This window comes from Vombatus ursinus, unplaced genomic scaffold, assembly GCF_900497805.2.
Source record: "Vombatus ursinus unplaced genomic scaffold, bare-nosed wombat genome assembly UNPS02014798.1, whole genome shotgun sequence".
Lineage (NCBI taxonomy): Eukaryota > Metazoa > Chordata > Mammalia > Diprotodontia > Vombatidae > Vombatus > Vombatus ursinus.
Window position 1 is genome coordinate 47,802,595 of NW_020954576.1, and position 17,433 is coordinate 47,820,027.

Below are 17,433 nucleotides of genomic sequence, written 5' to 3' on the forward strand. Positions count from 1 at the left end.
GATAAATCTTACCATAAAATAAACAAGAAAGAAGATAAGGAGATGAAGAGAATTTTAGAAAAGTTAGATATAGTAGACCTCTGGAAAATATTGAATGGAAATAGAAAGGAGTATACCTATTTCTCAACTATACATGTCACCTTCAAAAAAATTGACCATAAGCATAAAAATCTACAAGCAAATTCAATTCAGAAAAGTTGAAATATTAAATATATCTTTTCTGACCATAATGCAATAATAATCACATTCAATAAAGAACCTTTGCAGCACAGATTAAAAATTAATTAGAAATTAAATAACTTCATTCTAAAGAATAGGTGGGTCAAAGAACAAATCATAGAAACAATCAATAATTTCATTACAAAGATAACAACAACATACCAAAATTGGTGAGATATAGCCAAAGCAGTACTTAGTGGAAAATGTATAAAATATATTACAGAGAGAAACTTGAGCATGCAACTAACAAATTAAAAATCCCCAATTAAACACTAAAATAGGGGGCAGCTAGGTGGCACAGCAAATAGAGCACTGGCCCTGGAGTCAGGAGGACCTGAGTTCAAATCTGACCTCAGACACTTGACACTCACTAGCTGTGTGACCCCGGGCAAGTCATTTAACCACGTTGCCTAACCAAAAAATAAAACAAAACCACTAAAATAGAAATTCTGACAATCAAAAGAGAGATTAACAAAGTTGAAAGAAAAAAAATAAAAACATTGAATGAATAAAACATCTCGATGTTTTGTTTTTAGGAAAAAAATAATAAAATGGATAAACCATTGACTAATTTGATTTTTAAAAAGAGGAAAACCAAATTACTAATTATCAAAAGTGAAAAAAGTGAATCTACAGTCAATAAAGATGAAATAAAAACAATTATTAAGAACTATTTTGCCCAGCTGTATGCCAATAAAACTGACAATCTTTTTTTTTGCCTTTGTTTTGTGAGGCAATTGGGGTTAAGTGACTTGCCTAGAGTCACACACTGAGTGAGTATTATGTGTCTGAGGCCAGATTTGAACTCAGGTCGCCCTGACTCCAAGGCTGGTGCTCTATCCACTGCACCACCTAGCTGCCCCTAAAACTGGCAATCTTAATTAAATAGATGAATTTTACAAAATTATAAACTGCCCAGACAGAACAGGAAGTAGAATACAAGTGAATTCTATCAAACTTAAAGAATAATTTATTCTAAAGCTGTACAAACTGTTTAAAAATATAGGTTAAAAAAAAAGAATCCTACCAAATTCCTTTTATGACACAAATATGGTCTTGATACTTTCTTTAACTAGGGAAGGTCAAAACAAAAAAAGAAAACTATACATCAATTACCCTAATGAACATTGATGCAAAAAAAAAAAAATTAAAATACTAGCAAGGAGATTTCAGCAATAAATCACAAAGATCATATACTGCAACTAGGCTGAATTTAATATCAGGAGTGCAGGCTGGTTCAATATTAGGAAAATTGTAAGCATAATTGACTATATTAGCAACCAAAAAAATCACATGATCATTTCAGTTAACGAGAAAAAACTTGACAAAATGCACCACCATTCTTGTAAAAAAAAAAGTTAGCTCAGGAATAAAGTTTCCTTTAAAATGATAAGTAGTATCTATCTAGATTAGTAGTATCTAGATTAACAAGTTCCCACCTCTTTGTTCTGTGAAGTTTGGATTCAGTCAAAGAGTGGCACTTGAGGACTTTGGGGCCACGTGAGGCCTCAAGGCCACAGGTTCCCTACCCCTGATGTAGAACCAAAAGTAAACATTATCTGCAATGGGATAAGCTAGAAGCCTTTTTAATAAGATGGGGAGCGGAGCAAGGATGTCTATTAAAACCATTATTATTCAATATTGTACTAGAAATGTTAGCTATCACAATAAGAAAAGAAAAAGATATTGAAAGAATAAGCATAGGCATTGAAGAAGTGAGAGTCAAACAAAAAACTAATCAAAACCATTAACAACTTTAGCAAAGTTTCAGGATATAAATCACCACAAAACATCAGCATTTCCATATGTTACCAACAAAACCCAGCAGTAAGAAATAGAAGAAGAAATTCCATTTAAAATAATTATAGACAGTATAAAATACTTAGGGGAATCTACTTGTCACATAGGAGACAATTAAGTAGCTCAGTGGATACAGCTCTGGGCCTGGAATCCAGCCTTAGATAAGTACTAGCTGGGTGACCCCAAGTAAGTCACATAACCTCATTTTGTTTTAATCCATTGGATAAAAAAAATGGCAAACCACTCCAGTATCTTTGCCAAAAAAACCCCATGGATAATACTGTCTATGGGGTCACAAAAAGTTGGACACAACTAAACAATAACCTGCCACACACAAGTATCAATACTACCTGAATTAATTTACTTATTCAGTACCATGCCAACTAAATTATCAAAGAATTGTTTTATAGAATTAGAAAAAGAATCGTAACAAAATTCATTTGGAGGAACAAAAGGTCAAAAACATCATGAGAATCAATTTTTTAAAAAAGCAAGATGAAGAAAGGGGAACTGGCTGTACCAGATCTCAAAGCTATAATCATCAAAACAATTTGGCATTGTATAAGAAAGAGAGAGATTGATCAATGAAAAAGATTAATTACACAATATACAAAAGCAAATGAGCATAGTAATCTAGTGTTAGAAAAAACCAAAGATCTCAACTGATGGGACAAGAACTTACTATTTGACCAAAATTGTTGGGAAATTTTTTTTGTGGTCTGGCAGAAACTAGGCATAGATCAAAATCTCACACTACATATACCAAAATAAGCTCAAAATGGATACGTGATTTAGACATAAAAAGACATAAAAAATTATAATCATCAAAAATTCATAGAAGAAATTGCGTATCAGATCTATGGATAAGGGAAGAGTTCATGATCAAACAACAAATAGAGAGATTCGCAGATGGTAAAATAGTTAATTTTGATTACATAAAATAAAAAGGGTTTGTACAAACAAAACCATTGCAGCTAAAATTAGAAGAAAAGCAGGAAATGGGGTGGGCAGGGCGCAGAATCTTTGCAGCAAGTTTTTCTGATAAAGGTTTAATTTCTAAAATATATAGGAAAATGAGTCAAATTCAAAAGAATATGAGCCTTTCCTCAATTGATAAATGGTCAAAAAACATAAATAGATAATTTTCAGAGGAAGAAAGCAAAGCTATCAATAGCCATGAAAAAATGCTCTAAATCACTAATAATTAGAGAAATGCACACATTACCTCACATCTATCAGATTGGCTAAGATGACAAAAAAGGAGAATGACAAATGCTAGAGGGGATATGGGAAAATAGATCCTCCACTGTTGGTAGAGCTGTGAACTAGTCCAACTATTCTAGAAAGCAATTTGGAGCTATGCCCAAAAAGCTATTAAATTGCATGCCCTTTGACTCAGCAATATTACTACTAGGTCCATACCCCAAAGGGATCAAAAAAAGTGGAAGAAGGCCTATATGTATAAAAATATTTATAGCGTCTCTTTTTGTAGTAGCAAAGAATTGGAAACTGAGACGATTCCAATCAATTAGGGAATGGCTGAACAAGTTATGGTTTGGATCGTGATGGAATACTATTGTGCTATAAGAAATGAAGAAGGGAATGGTTTCAGAGAAACATGGAAAGACTTATATAAACTGGCACGAAGTGAAGTGATTAGAACCAGAAGAACAATTTATACAATAACAATATTGTAAAGATAATCAACTTTGAAAAACTTAGTAACTCTTATCAACACAATGACTGACCATAATTCCAAAGGAGTCATAATGAAACATGCTACCTCCAGATAGAGAACTAATGGACTCAGAGTACAGATTGAAGTATATTCTCTTCTATTTCTTTCTTTTTCTTGCTTTTTTTTTTTGAAACATGGCTAATATGGAATTTTTTTGCATATCTATACATATTTTAATAGGTTTTATTTTTCTTGCCTTCTTACTTGGTGAGGGAGGTGGAAGGAAGGGGATGAGAGAATTTGGAACTGAAAATAAAATAAAATTGAATTGAATTAAAAAAAAAAGACAATGGACATGATTAGTCCAGGAAGCCTTCATAGAGGTGATTGCCCTGAGCTAAAGTTTAAAAGAAGGGTACTGTATGGAGTATGATGGCCAAAAAGAAAGAAGTTATTCTCTCTCTCTTGCTCTTTCTCTCTCTTGCTCACTCTCACTCTTTCTCACTCTCTCTTGTTCTCTCACTCTCTCTTCTTTCCCCCCTCTCTCTTTCTGTCTGTCTGTCATTCTCTCTCCCCTCACCCCACCTTCATCTCTCCCTCTTTCTCCTTTCCCCCCAGTCTTCCCTTCCATGTTCTCCACTAGCTTCATCCAGCATGAGATTGTGGAAGAATACAGCCACCTGTTCACCATCCGTGGCTCAAATCCCAAGTTGGAGCCCTACATGCTCCTCTCTCACATGGATGTTGTACCTGCTTCTGACGATGACTGGGAGGTGCCACCCTTCTCTGGGCTGGAGCGCGATGGCTTCATCTACGGCCGGGGCACACTGGACAACAAAAACTCTGCTATGGTTCGCCTCACAATACCCAAAATGGGCGTGGAAGGGTGGGAGCATTCAGGCATTTGACCAATGTTGAGAATCTTTTACTTTCCCAGAGAACAAGGGAAATCCCCTGGGTTCTCTCTTCTTCTAGTGGCCTTATTCTCTTGGAAACTGCCCCAAATGCTCTGACGCAATGTGAATTTGCCCATCCTGTCGAGTGGCTTTTTGATCTCCAAATCCTAATCCTGGGGAAATCTGACCTGGGCTTCTGAAAGGTGTTACTCTCCTGGTTCACTATTCCCAGCAGCTCTTCCTTACAGCCTCCCTGTCCTTCCTCTCTGCTTCTATCCTTCAGGCCATCCTGCAGGCCATGGAACTGCTGTTGAGAAGAAACTATGTCCCTCAAAGATCTTTCTACATCTCCCTAGGACATGATGAGGAGGTAATCCATTAACAGAGCCCCCAAGAACTCAGGATGGCTCTCCAGGGTGTTGAGTTCCCTAGGGTCTTAGATCTTAAGCCATTTCTATTTGTCCTTCCGCTGTGAAAACATCATGCTTCTTTCCCAACAGCAGACCTCCCAGGGGATGGGTGAGAAGCAAAATCTTCCAAAACCTAGCTCCCATCCTCTGCAAGATGAAGAGGGTGCTGAAGGATTTGGATTTGCCATGCTAGACTATATGTGCCCTCCCTCTTCTTACACACACACACACACACACACACACCTCTAGAAATCAGATTGGGAAGGGACATGGGTCTGGGTCTGTGATACGTGCAGGTATCTGGGAAACATGGAGCGCAGAAGGTTGCAGCCCTACTGAAGTCACGCGGTGTCCGGCTGTCCTTCATCATAGATGAGGGAGGCTATATCATGAATGACTTTTTGGCTGGCATCAAGAAACCTTTTGCAGTGTGAGTAAAATTACCCCAACTTCTCCCTCCTCCCATTGGGCTGGTCTTCTCAGAACCCTGTCTTGAAGGGGTTCTATCTATCTCCTTCTGCCCCTGGAGCCCAGAGGCTTTAGGCCATACTGGCATATCTTCTTTTAGCTCTCTCCTGCCTTTCCCTCCTCGAGTCCAATAGCTCAAGACTTTCCATTCCATCTCATTGTTCAACCTGAGTTCTGGTTAACTGACACAACACATAACTGACACTCAATCAGAACCTTAGAAGGAGCCCAGGCAGATTCCAGTCAGGTCATTTCTCTGTCCAAAACCTTTCAATAACACTCTATTGTATACTGAGTAAATTTCAGTTTCCTTAGCCTGGCATTCAAAGCCCTCTACAATCAGGTACCACCCTATCTTTTCAATCTTCTCATGCCACTCCTCCTTATGTACATGATGCATTAGCCAGACTAGACTAGTATCTATACCCTGCGCCCAACCTAGGCATTCCCACTTGCCTCGATTGCCTGTTGATTTTCCATCCACTCTTTATTGGGAGGAGCTTTAATTTGATTTATTTAATTTCCATTGATACTTCTGTTTTTACAACCCATCAAGCCATAAAAATAAAAATAATCATATATAACTACATATACATATATACATATATATACATATATAAAATAAAAAGAAGTGAAAAAAGGAGCAACCAAACAACCAACACATCAAACAAATCAGATAATATATGCTCTATTCAACACTCATTGTCCCCATCACCAAAGAAGGGAAAGGCATGCATTTTCTCAGCTCTTCTCCTGGACCAAATTTGGTCATTATACACAGCTTCAGTTTGTTTTTGATCTTTTTCATTCTTTCCATTTGCATTGTTCCTGTCCATTCTTTAAAGCCCAACTCCACAAATGAATAAAGTATCTATTAAGCACCTACTATGTGCAAAGCACTGTGATAAGCCCTGAGGGGACAAATGGAAAGGTAAGGCAGTCCCTGTTCTCAAAGAGCCTACATTCTGATGGAGGAGATAATATGTGAAAGGTTTCAGCTGCCAAATCAGGTAGAAAAATCCCATGGTCCTTAGGGTACAGTGGTAAAGCAGATGTTAATGCCTACTATTTGATGACATTTTCACTTTCTGATGCTGAACCATTTGACAGTGCCAAGGACTTTGGTAGGAAGAACTTTCTTTTCTGGGTCTTCAGTAGCTGTGGTCATAGCACCTGCAGGAACAGTTGCCAGGCTGCATCTCCACAGAATTTGATTCCAAGCATGATGGCTGAGGCCACTGGGCCAGAAGCATTTCTTTTCCTGAGGCTCTTGTGTTCAGGGTCCTAGACTGTCTTCATTAGGGTCTGAAGAGGGATGGTGGCCAAGAGGATGATGGTGGTTTGACTTGTCGCTTCCTTGAGGAAGCCTGCCCTGATCTTCCTCTCCGGTTAGCAACGATCTTCCATACGCTCCACCCAGACTTTGCTTGAACCTCTCATTTATGTGCTATTTTGTAATTGTAGTTATTTATGCATATGTCACATCCCCCTACTAGACTGCAAACTCCTCAATGTCAGGGTTTGTATCCGATCTAAACTTTATAGTTCCCCAGGGCCTAGTTCAGTGCCCTGCACATAGTTGGCATTTAATAAGGGTTTACTGAATTTGATTCTATCCTGCCAGGATTTCAGTGTCAGAGAAAGGTAGCATGAACCTCAAGCTACAGGTGGACTCCACTCCAGGCCACTCATCGATCCCACTGAAGGAGACAAGCATTGGCATCCTTGCAGCAGCCATCAGCCGGTGAGTGGTCCTTCCCTGCCTTGGACCCTTAGCAAGGGCTTACTCTGGAAACCCAGGCTTTCCCCATTTCAGGCCTGGGAAGACTGCACCATAGGTCATGCCAGGTGATAAAGAAGAACTAGAAACTGAGAATGGAATGATCAGTCTGTTTGGGGTTGTGCGTGGGTTCAATCAGGGGCAAGCCAGGTAGATAGGGTGAGGTGGATCAGGTTATACAAAGCAGATGATCAGAAACCAGATTAAAGGGATAGGAGAGAAAGAACAAAAGTAAATGAAGAGACAAGTTTAACAACAGAACCAAGGGAACTTCAGTAGTGGAAGCTGTTTGCTATGCAAGACTTTTTTCTGTTTTTATTTTTGTGTGTTATTTCCAAGTTCTTGAGGACATTCATTTGATCCCCGCATCACTCCTGTGAGGTAGGTACTATTATTGTCTCCATTTTACAGATGAGAAAACTGAGGCTGGGGGCAGTTAAGTGACTTGCTCGTGGTCACATAGATAACGTCTGAGGCAAGAGTGGGGAAGTGTTCCTGACTTCTAGTCCAGCACCCTATCCATGCCCCCACACTGCCCCTCAGCATGTCTGAGAGAACCATGTCTTTCTCAGGCTGGAGCAAACACCAATGCCTAATATGTTTGGATACGGGACTGAGAAGAGCATGATAGAGCAGCTTGCAGGACAGGTATGGGTCTGGGAAGGCCATAGAAAACAAGGGACGGGGAGGAGCTCTCTTCTGAGGAAAAGATGGTTATAACATCTGGGGCTGCAGAATCCTTCGTCCTCCCTTCATCCTTGTCTAGGACTAAGCCATGGCTGAGGGGACCCACCGTCCACTCCCCCCATCTCCCACGCCCATACCATAATGTCGGGTTGATCCAGAACCTCAGGTGGGAGGTATTCCTTCTCCACACCCAACAATGCAAACTTACTGTGTGCTGCTTGGGAGATAACCGTGTCCGTTAACCATGTCCGTTAACCAGACAGACAAACCCAGATGGGTAATCACAGCTTTACGCTTATTATTTCCCAGTGTTCACAGAGCCAACAAAGCCCAGCCAGGCCCTGATCACAGGGGCCCCAATATGCATTGTTGATATAGACCTAGATTACTGGGAGATCCTGACCTCAGACACCCTGACCCTCACGTGCCAATCCCTTTGCACTGGGCTCTGGAAATTCTGCTAACCAGACTCTTTCACCTCTTAGTTTGGCTTCCCACTGAATATCGTCTTTAGCAACCTGTGGATATTTGGACCCATTGTGAGCAGGTAGAGTTCTTGTCCCCTTACTCCAGCCTCCCACTCTTATTTAAGCAGGTTCTGCCCAAACAGCCCTAAACTGACCAACTCCCTCCTTCCAAAAGGGCATTGCCCATAGCCCATATGAATTACAACCCTTCAGTCTTTAAGATTTCCCTGGTTCAGAGAGGACTTATTCCCCACATTCCTCTAGCTTATCCATCTCAACACCTCTTATACCCCTTCCCTGTTGGGCAGTTCTCCCTGATGTCTGACCTCGATCCCTCCTATTTCAGAATACTTGAGAAAAGTCGTGTCTCTAATGCAATGATGCGAACCACTGTGGCTCTCACCATGTTCAACGCTGGGATCAAGGTAACACCCCCAGGAAGTTCTGATCCTTGACTCCACTCTCCATCTGGGAGACTGAAGAAATTCTCTCCTGGGTCCCACACAGGTCCCTTTCCCTTATCTGGCACCCTCCGGACAAATATAGAATAGGATCAATACCATTCCATACCCTCTTGGATTAATCCATTGGCGTACCGTCAGTGCCTCTGGAAATGTTAACTCACCCTGTGTTTCTAGAATGTGACTCAGCATGGCTCTTAACTATGCACTTTGACCATATAGATAAATGTGCCTTAGATGTGAGTTAATGACCTAAGTCAGAGTCAACCTTTGTGCCTTGGAGTTTTGCAGCTGTGCAGTTTTCAGCATTCCCTTCGGCAAAGTTTATCGTCCAACCCCAAGCTGTTTACAAAGCAAGATAATCTGCCTGTAATGTTTCCCCAAAATAGAAATATCTTTGATTTTAGATCCTCCAAACACCCTCACATCCAGCTCTAAGACTCCTTCCTATTCTAATTCAGTGAGCCTGCCTATGAGCCTACCTGTCATCCCATGATCCTACACTAACTTGGTGAGACTGGCAGTCCCATTTTATTTGTTTAGTTAGTTAGTTTGGTTTAGTTCCATTTATTTGTTATTTATTTGTTATACAGAAGGAACAACAGACAAGCATTTGACAGATGAAGGAATTCAGCTGATTTCAATGACTTGCCCAGGGTAATTCTGCTAGTTCAGTGACAGATGGAGGTTTAGAATCCAATCTTCTCATGCCCATTCCAGGGCTTTTCCCACTACACAGATGCAGGAGGTTTGGGGGTCATTCCCTGCCTAGGGAATACAGTGGAATTGTGGAATGAGCATAACTAGGCTAAGAGTTAGGAGACTTGGGTTTGAGTCTCAGCTCTGCCACAAACTTGCTACGTGATCTTGGGAAAGTCATTTCTAAATTCTGTGAATAACACTTCCAGGTTCTGTCTTCCCTCCCAGGCTCACCCCACGTCCCCATTCTGAACTGGCCTTCCTAGCTCATGAATGATGGGCATCTCACACTCAATCCCAAGCCTTCCCATCCTGGAAGGGAATGGGCAAATTTTAAACCTAGAAATGATAGCTTCCTCCTCACAGTGGAGACAGTCTCATGCAGAGATTGCAGGGACCAAATGACGTCCAGCCAGGGAAGGGACTTCAGACCTGCTCTGCCAGATAATCAATCTGAAAGCAGTACAGAGGTGCTGATTGCTGCCCTTTTTGAAAGAGTTCCAGGCACAGAGACAGCAGTGATTCAGTGAACCAAGGGTGCTACTCAGTGGCCAGAATAGAAACAGCACCTTAATTTCCAAAGAACATGTCATTTTAATGTCCTTGGCCTTTTCCAGGGAAAGCAATCTCTTCAGAACTGGATTAAGCAATCCTCACAAAAAGCCATCAGCAACCTCCCTGTGACACAAGCATCATCAGGGGAGAATCACAGAATGGGAAGGCACTTTAAAGGTCATCGTGTCCATCCCCTTGCTTCCACAAAAGATGGCCTCTCCTTTCATATATTCAGAATTAGAAAAACTAAATTTGAGAATTGGAAGGGGTCTTAGAGATGATCTAGTCCAATCTCCTTATTTTACAGATAAGGAAACTGTGACTTGAATTGGTTAAATAGCTTTTCCCAAATTTCACACAGGTAAGTGGCAGACCTGGGATCTGAAGCCAGACTCTTTGACCTTTTCTATACCTTGGCCACTAGGTGGTGCAGTGGATAGAGCCCTAGGCCTGTAGTTGGGAAGACCTGAGTTCCAATATGACCTTGTTTTTCATTCTTTGTTTCCTAAGAGAACCAATGACATGAAGGGGTGATGTCTTGACTTGCACATGAATTGGATTTAAATGAGGCACAGTTTGACCTTCGTCACTTTCTAGCTGTGTGACCGTGGGCAAGTCATTTAACCTCTGCCTACTTCAGTCTCCTCATCTGTAAAAGGGGAAAATAATAGCACCTACTTCACAGGGTTGTTTTGAGGATCAAATGAGTTAATAGATGTTAATAATGTAAATGGATGTAAATTTTAAAGTACTGTATAAATGCCAGTTATTACCATTATTATCATTGTCATCATTATTGTTATGCAGTGTTCTTTGTACTGTACCAGAATCATCTGGACTCTTAGAATTAGAAGTTATCTCAGAAGTCATCTAGCCCCATACCCCAACTCTACACCATATCTGGCTAGTGGGCATCCAACCTCTGCTTAAACATCTTCAATGACAGGGAGCTCACTACCTCCATTCAATCTTTAGACAGCTCAAAAGGTGAGGAACTCCTTTATATTGAATTGAAAATGACATACTTATAGCTTCCACTCATTACAGGCCATGGTTCATTACTCTGGTGCCAAGTAGAATTAGTCTACGGAGGTGGCTCTGTTAGTTTGTGGTTCATATACATCTATAAAATCAGGCCATATCACCCTATTCCCTCCCTACCCCTAGCCTTCAACAAAGCTCCAGACCTTTCCTATCTTTCTTTCCCCATCCACACTTACACATCCCATGTCACATATCCCATGTCCAATTCCCTCACTTAACATTGACTGATATAATAAACTAAGTCATGCTGATATGTCGACATGCCAATGGGCAGCTATACTACCCCCTTCCAGGAAACACATTGGCATTTTATCCAAGGTTTTCTTGAAATTAAATACCTCTGAAATACCCAGAGTCTCCTTGAGGTGAAATGGAAAGTGCAGCTAGGTAGTGTAGTGGATAGAGCACTGCGCTTGGAGTCAGGAAGACATGAGTTCAGATCTGGCCTTCAGACAACCCCCTAGCTATGTGACCCTGAGCAAGAGACTTAACCCTGTTTGCCTCAGTTTCCTCATCTGTAGAATGAGCTGGATAAGGAAGTGGCAAACTACTCCAATATCTTTGCCAAGAAAACCCAAAAAAGGGGTCACATAGAGTCTGATATGACTAAACAAATGAATCAATTGGAAAGAGCCCAAGACTGAGAGACCTGAGACTTGAATACAATTCTTCACCCTATTATTGGCTAGTTGGGCAACCTTGTAACAAGTCACTTCTCTCTGGGCCTCAGTTTCCGCCTATAAAATAAGGTTGGATTAAATGATCTCTGAAGTTTATTCCAGCTTCAACAGGTGATGATTTTGTGAAAGAGCCATCCACTAGGGGTCAAGAGATTGTGTTCTCTGTCACTAACTTACTCTAGATAAATCACTTCCCATTCCTGAGTCCCAATTTCTTTTTTATGTAAAATGAGGGGTAGACCCAATTGGTCTATAAAGGCCTTTCGGTTTATGATGAATCTAAATGGAAAAAACTCCATGTCTAGAGAAAGACTTTCTCAGTAATTTCATTTGAGACCCAGAGAAGATTTAGAAATAGAACTAGGAGGCAGGAATCAGAATCACAAGGCCAGAAAGAGACCTTGGATGCCATCTGTCTGACCTTCCCATTAGATAGATGTGGAAACTGAGGCCCAGAGAAAGGAAGGCATTGACACCTGTTTCACAGACTTCACACTGAATTCCGTCTCTAGCCCTGAAAATAAGTGTGTGTGCCCTTGCTCAGCACCTATATAACCCAAGGCCCAAGGTAGGAAGAAAAACAGACCCAAAGCACAAAATGGAACATCCTCTGCCTTCTATAACTTGATTTTCCCAGGAAGTTGACTAATGGGAGATTTCCATTGTCTAGACTCTCTCTGAGTTCTCCACAGTCATTCTTTGTTAAGCTGGGTAAAGGGAGCCCGTCTGGGTCTATAGGGATCTGGAGTTGGTTCAGACTATAGTACATGTGTTGTACATGTGTCCTTTTTTTTCTCCTCAGGTGAATGTCATCCCTCCAACCGCCCAGGCAACAGTCAATATTCGGATCCATCCCAGCCAGACTGTCCCTGAGGTATGATCCCGAAATCTGTTGGGGAATAGCAAATGTGTATGACCCTTATGACCCAGAGTTTGGTACCCCCATCTCAGGGCTTGTTTAATCAGAAATAAGGTGTTACAACGGGTCCCCCAAATGAACCTTCCTCAAGAGCTATGGGATGACCCAGTATTAGTGTTACCCTTATGAGCTTAATAAGCAAGACTTTAACTATCATGAGGATAAGTGACTCAGGGTAGTATGGTAGAAAGAACATGGAACAATTGGCAGAAGTCTGGCATTGGAGTCTCAGCTCTTCACTTATCATCTCTGGGTCTCATTTTCCTCATCAATAAAAATAGGGGGTTGTACTGGATCACCGAGATCCTTTCCCGCTCTAAGCTCTACTATGATCCTGGGACTTCATTTTTCTAAGCTGCAGTTTTTTAATCTATAAAATAGAGGTAATACTCTCATTTATTACTTTACAAGATTTTTGTGAGGAAAGAACTTTATAAGCCTTAAAACAGTGGTGGGGAACCTGCAGCCTCGAGGCCACATGAGACCCTCTAGGTCCTCAAGTGCGGCTCTTGGACTGAATTCAAACTTCGCAAAACAAATCCCCTTAATAAAAGGATTTGTTCTGTAAAACTTGAACTTGGTCAAAGGCCGCACCCGAGGACCTAGAAGGCCACAGGTTCCCCACCCCTGCCTTAAAACATTATAGAGGAGCAGCTAGGTGGCGCAGTAGATAGAGCACCGGCCCTGAAGTCAGGAGGGCCTGAGTTCAAATTCAGCCACAGACCAAACACTTGACACTTACTAGCTGTGTGACCCTGGGCAAGTCGCTTAACCCCAATTGCCTAAAAAAAAAAAAAGAGAGAGAGAGAGAAAAAACATTATAGAAATATGAGTTGTCATGTGATTTGGCTCAGATATCTTTGGGATTCTCTGCTAGTGTTGTCTATTTTCCCAATTTGGGTTTAAAAAACAGTCATTTCTCTATGACGTTTAGTTTTCTTATCTGTAAAAGGAAGAGGTTCACTTTGATGGTATCCACCGTCCCTTCCAGCTCTCAGATTCTTGAGTCAGCCTTGATTAGCCCAGGCAAATATTAAATCAGCTTCTCCACTTGGTGTTCTGGAGCTGCCTCCCCCTGGAGTAGGACTGTATGGGCTTAGACAATACTGCCTTGATTCCTCATTCAACAATAAGGTCTTGTTTTAATACCAGCCTGAGGAACCTTAACTGCTGCTGCTGCTAAAAAAAAAAAAAAAAAGAAAGAAAGAAAGAAAGAAAGAAAGAAAGAAAGAAAAGAAAAAGAAAAAAAGGCAATATAATAACAAACATCATATTATAACATTCTAAAGCTACATATAATTTGAGGTAGGAGATTATCTGTGCCTATGGAAGAAATTGAAGCTGCATATATAGGATCTGAGAGTCATCTGCGTAGAGGTGATCATTAAAGCTGACGACATTACAAAAGAAGCTAATGTAGGAAGAAGAGAAGGTCAAAGACAAAGCTTTATGGGATCTCTCCCACTTGAAGGGAGAGAGTCAAGTTAAGGCAAAAAAAACATTTATAAAGCACTAGTAAACCAGCCAAGGTGTTCAAGATGGAGTGATCAGGAGAACCAGTAAAAAGCGCAGTCACAGGAGCCAAGCGAGGTTATGGTATCAAGAAAGAAGGGAAATTAACAACATAGAAAGGTCAAGGAAGATGAGGACTGAGAAAAGATCCTTGGATTTGACAGTCATGAGGTCATTGGTTATCTTGGACAGGGCAGGTTCATTTGAATGGTGCTTTCAGAAATCAGTTGACAGAAGGTTAAGAGGCAAGTTTGGGAAGAAGTGGAGCCAGAGGAAGTGTAGACTAACATTTTTTAAAAAGTTATATAATACTGTTATTATATTATGTATTAGAATTCCAGTTTAAGTAACTATTGTTAAACACAATGGGGCACCTAGGTGGTACAGCAGATAGAACACTGGCCCTAGAGTCAGGAGAGCCCGAGTCCAAATCCAGCCTCAGACACTTACTAGCTGTGTGACCCTGGGCTAGTCATTTAATGCTGTTTACCTCAGTTTCCTCATCTGTAAAAATGAGCTAGAGAAGGAAATGGCAAACCACTGTAGTATCTTTGCCAAGAAAACCCCAAATGGGGTCACAAAGAACATACATGACTGAAACGACCAAACAAAATTAAACACAGTGTTAGAAGTGAGACATTTTAATGTTAGGTATACAAACAAAAGCTTTTGTTTTTAACAAAAGTAAACCAGACCTCCTCAGGTGTTTAAGCCTAGGTACTAACCTGGATAGAGAGGCAGTACAGCATAATAGATAAGGAGTTAGGAAGACCTGAGTTCAAGTCCTGCTTCTGTCATATAACCCTAGCCAGGGCATTTAACCACTCAATGCCCCCGGACAACTCTGCAAAACTGTGGCAGTCAACAAGCATTTATTAAGTGCCTACAATGAAAGACCACAAAAACAAAACAAAAAAAAAACCAGCCCCTGCCCTCAAGGAACATACAGTCTAGAGGAAGAGGCAACCTGTAAATACACACACATACACACATGTGTGCGTGTTATTGTGTATATGTATTTGTATGTGTGTATTGTGTGTGTGTGTATACACACAAAGATTTGGGCATAACTCAAGTAAATGAACACCAGACATATACATATATACATGGGTATATCTATATACCCATATATGTGCATTTTATGTGTCTGTAGTGTTATAATATATGTATAATAGTATTCTAATGTATGTACACATGTATACATATATGTGATGTGTATGCATTTTTACTGTATACATATACTTATAATATGTATATGTAACACTATGATTTATATATACACTATATATAATAACAACTATTATATATAACAACTATTAGTGACAATAGAAATAATAGTGATAATAATAACTACTATCAAATATAAATGTACATGTAACACTATATAGGTTATATATACACTATATAATAACTACTATTATTTATAATAACTATTATGTAACAATAGAAATAATAGTAATAATAATTACTATCATATATAAGCATACATGTAATACTATATGTTCTGTACACACTATATATAATAACTACCATCATGTATAATATAATAATAGAAATAATAGTGGCACAGTGGACAAAGCACTGGGCCTTGAGTCAGGAAGACCTGAGTTCAAATGTGGCCTCAGACATTTACTAGCTGTGTGACCCTAAACAAGTCACTTAACCTTTGTTTGTCTGAGTCCCCTCATCTGTAAAATGAGCTGGAGAAGGAAAGGGCAAACTGCTCCAGGATCTCTGCCAAGAAAATCCAAATGGGGTCACAGAGTCAGACACAATGAATGAGGAGCAACATACACCTATATAGTGTTACACACACATTACGCATACATGTATGCACACATGATACACACATGTGTTACATGTGTTCTATGTCTTAGATATACATATACACACACATATACATAGATGGAAGTATAATCTGAAAGCTTCAGAGCAGCTGCCATTCTCCATTGGAAGAGGGAATTTTCTCACCAGCATTTCCCTATGCCAGTAAAATCACAGATCTAGCCAAACAAAACAAAATAAAACAAAACTACTCAACTTGAATCTGTTAAGAAATATGAGTCATGACTACAGAGTATCAGGAAAGACATCACCACACAATGCAAAATGTCCGAGTTTGAAATTAGACGACCTGGTTTTAAATTTTGTCTCAGCTCCTTACTACTGATGCCGTCTTGGGCAAGTCACATCTCTCTGGGATTTAATTTTCTCATCTATAGAATGATGGGGTTGGGCTTAATGATGTCTGAGGTGTCTTCTAGATCTAAAAACTATGATCCTCGAGCCAGCATGGTGTAGCAGGGAGTAGGGGGAATCAAAAATCCAGAATTCTAGTCCTGGCTTTGCCATTTAGCAGCTGTGTGACTTTGGGAAATTTGCTTAATCTGAGCCTCAGTTTCCTTACCTGTAAAATGGGACTGATATTATGGTGAAAAGTTGTTATAAGAATCAAATGAGGGGAAAAGGTAAAGTGTTCTATAACCACAAGGCACTGTCTACAGCCATGAGCTGTGTTTTTAACTCTGTGTGAATTTCTCTAGCATCCTTCCTCCTAAGTCAGGCCAAAAAAAAAAAAATTATTAAGCACCTACTATGTGGCAGGCACGGCATTAAGTGCTGGTGATACAAATAAAGGCAAAAAACCACAGCAGCTGTCCTCAAGGGACTCACATTCTGACCTGTGAAGGCATATTACTATCTGTTGTTTGTTTGTTTGTTTGTTTTGGCCTCCCTACATAGTGGAGCTGGTTATCCCATGGTACAAATGGGGAAACGGGTTCAGCCGTTTGCCCAGAGTCACGCACCAGAGAGCAGTGTAACTGGAGCAGGGACCCCGGTCTCCTGATTTCTCCCTAAGGGGTAGCCATTATCTCAGGAAATCCCAGCATTCCCCAAATGTAGGTTCTTTCCACTCATTCTCTCCCACCCAGCATCATTCCAGCCCTTCCAAGGGCATGTTTTCCACCCAGCTGGGGCCTTTGCCTCATGACCATGGAAATATCTCCCTGGATTTGGCTCTCTTCCCTCTCCTCCGTGCCTAGGCCACAGTGACCTTCCTTCCTAAGCTCATCTGTGTGAAACTCTCTGGAATCCCCTAGTGAGGCTCTTACACACACACACACACACACACACACACACACACACACACACACACA

At 40.6% G+C, this 17,433-nt stretch overlaps 1 protein-coding gene across 1 annotated transcript in view; it reads left to right on the forward strand.

Annotated features, from left to right (window-relative positions):
• Positions 1–17,433, forward strand: part of PM20D1 (peptidase M20 domain containing 1) — a 49,428-nt gene that overhangs the window by 16,560 nt on the left and 15,435 nt on the right. Inside the window, exons 3-10 of the mRNA XM_027871332.1 lie at positions 4,316–4,548; positions 4,877–4,963; positions 5,300–5,433; positions 7,096–7,215; positions 7,824–7,899; positions 8,424–8,485; positions 8,752–8,830; positions 12,647–12,718. Of these exons, the coding sequence (XP_027727133.1) occupies positions 4,316–4,548; positions 4,877–4,963; positions 5,300–5,433; positions 7,096–7,215; positions 7,824–7,899; positions 8,424–8,485; positions 8,752–8,830; positions 12,647–12,718 (863 nt within the window). The remainder of the gene's footprint in view (positions 1–4,315; positions 4,549–4,876; positions 4,964–5,299; positions 5,434–7,095; positions 7,216–7,823; positions 7,900–8,423; positions 8,486–8,751; positions 8,831–12,646; positions 12,719–17,433) is intronic.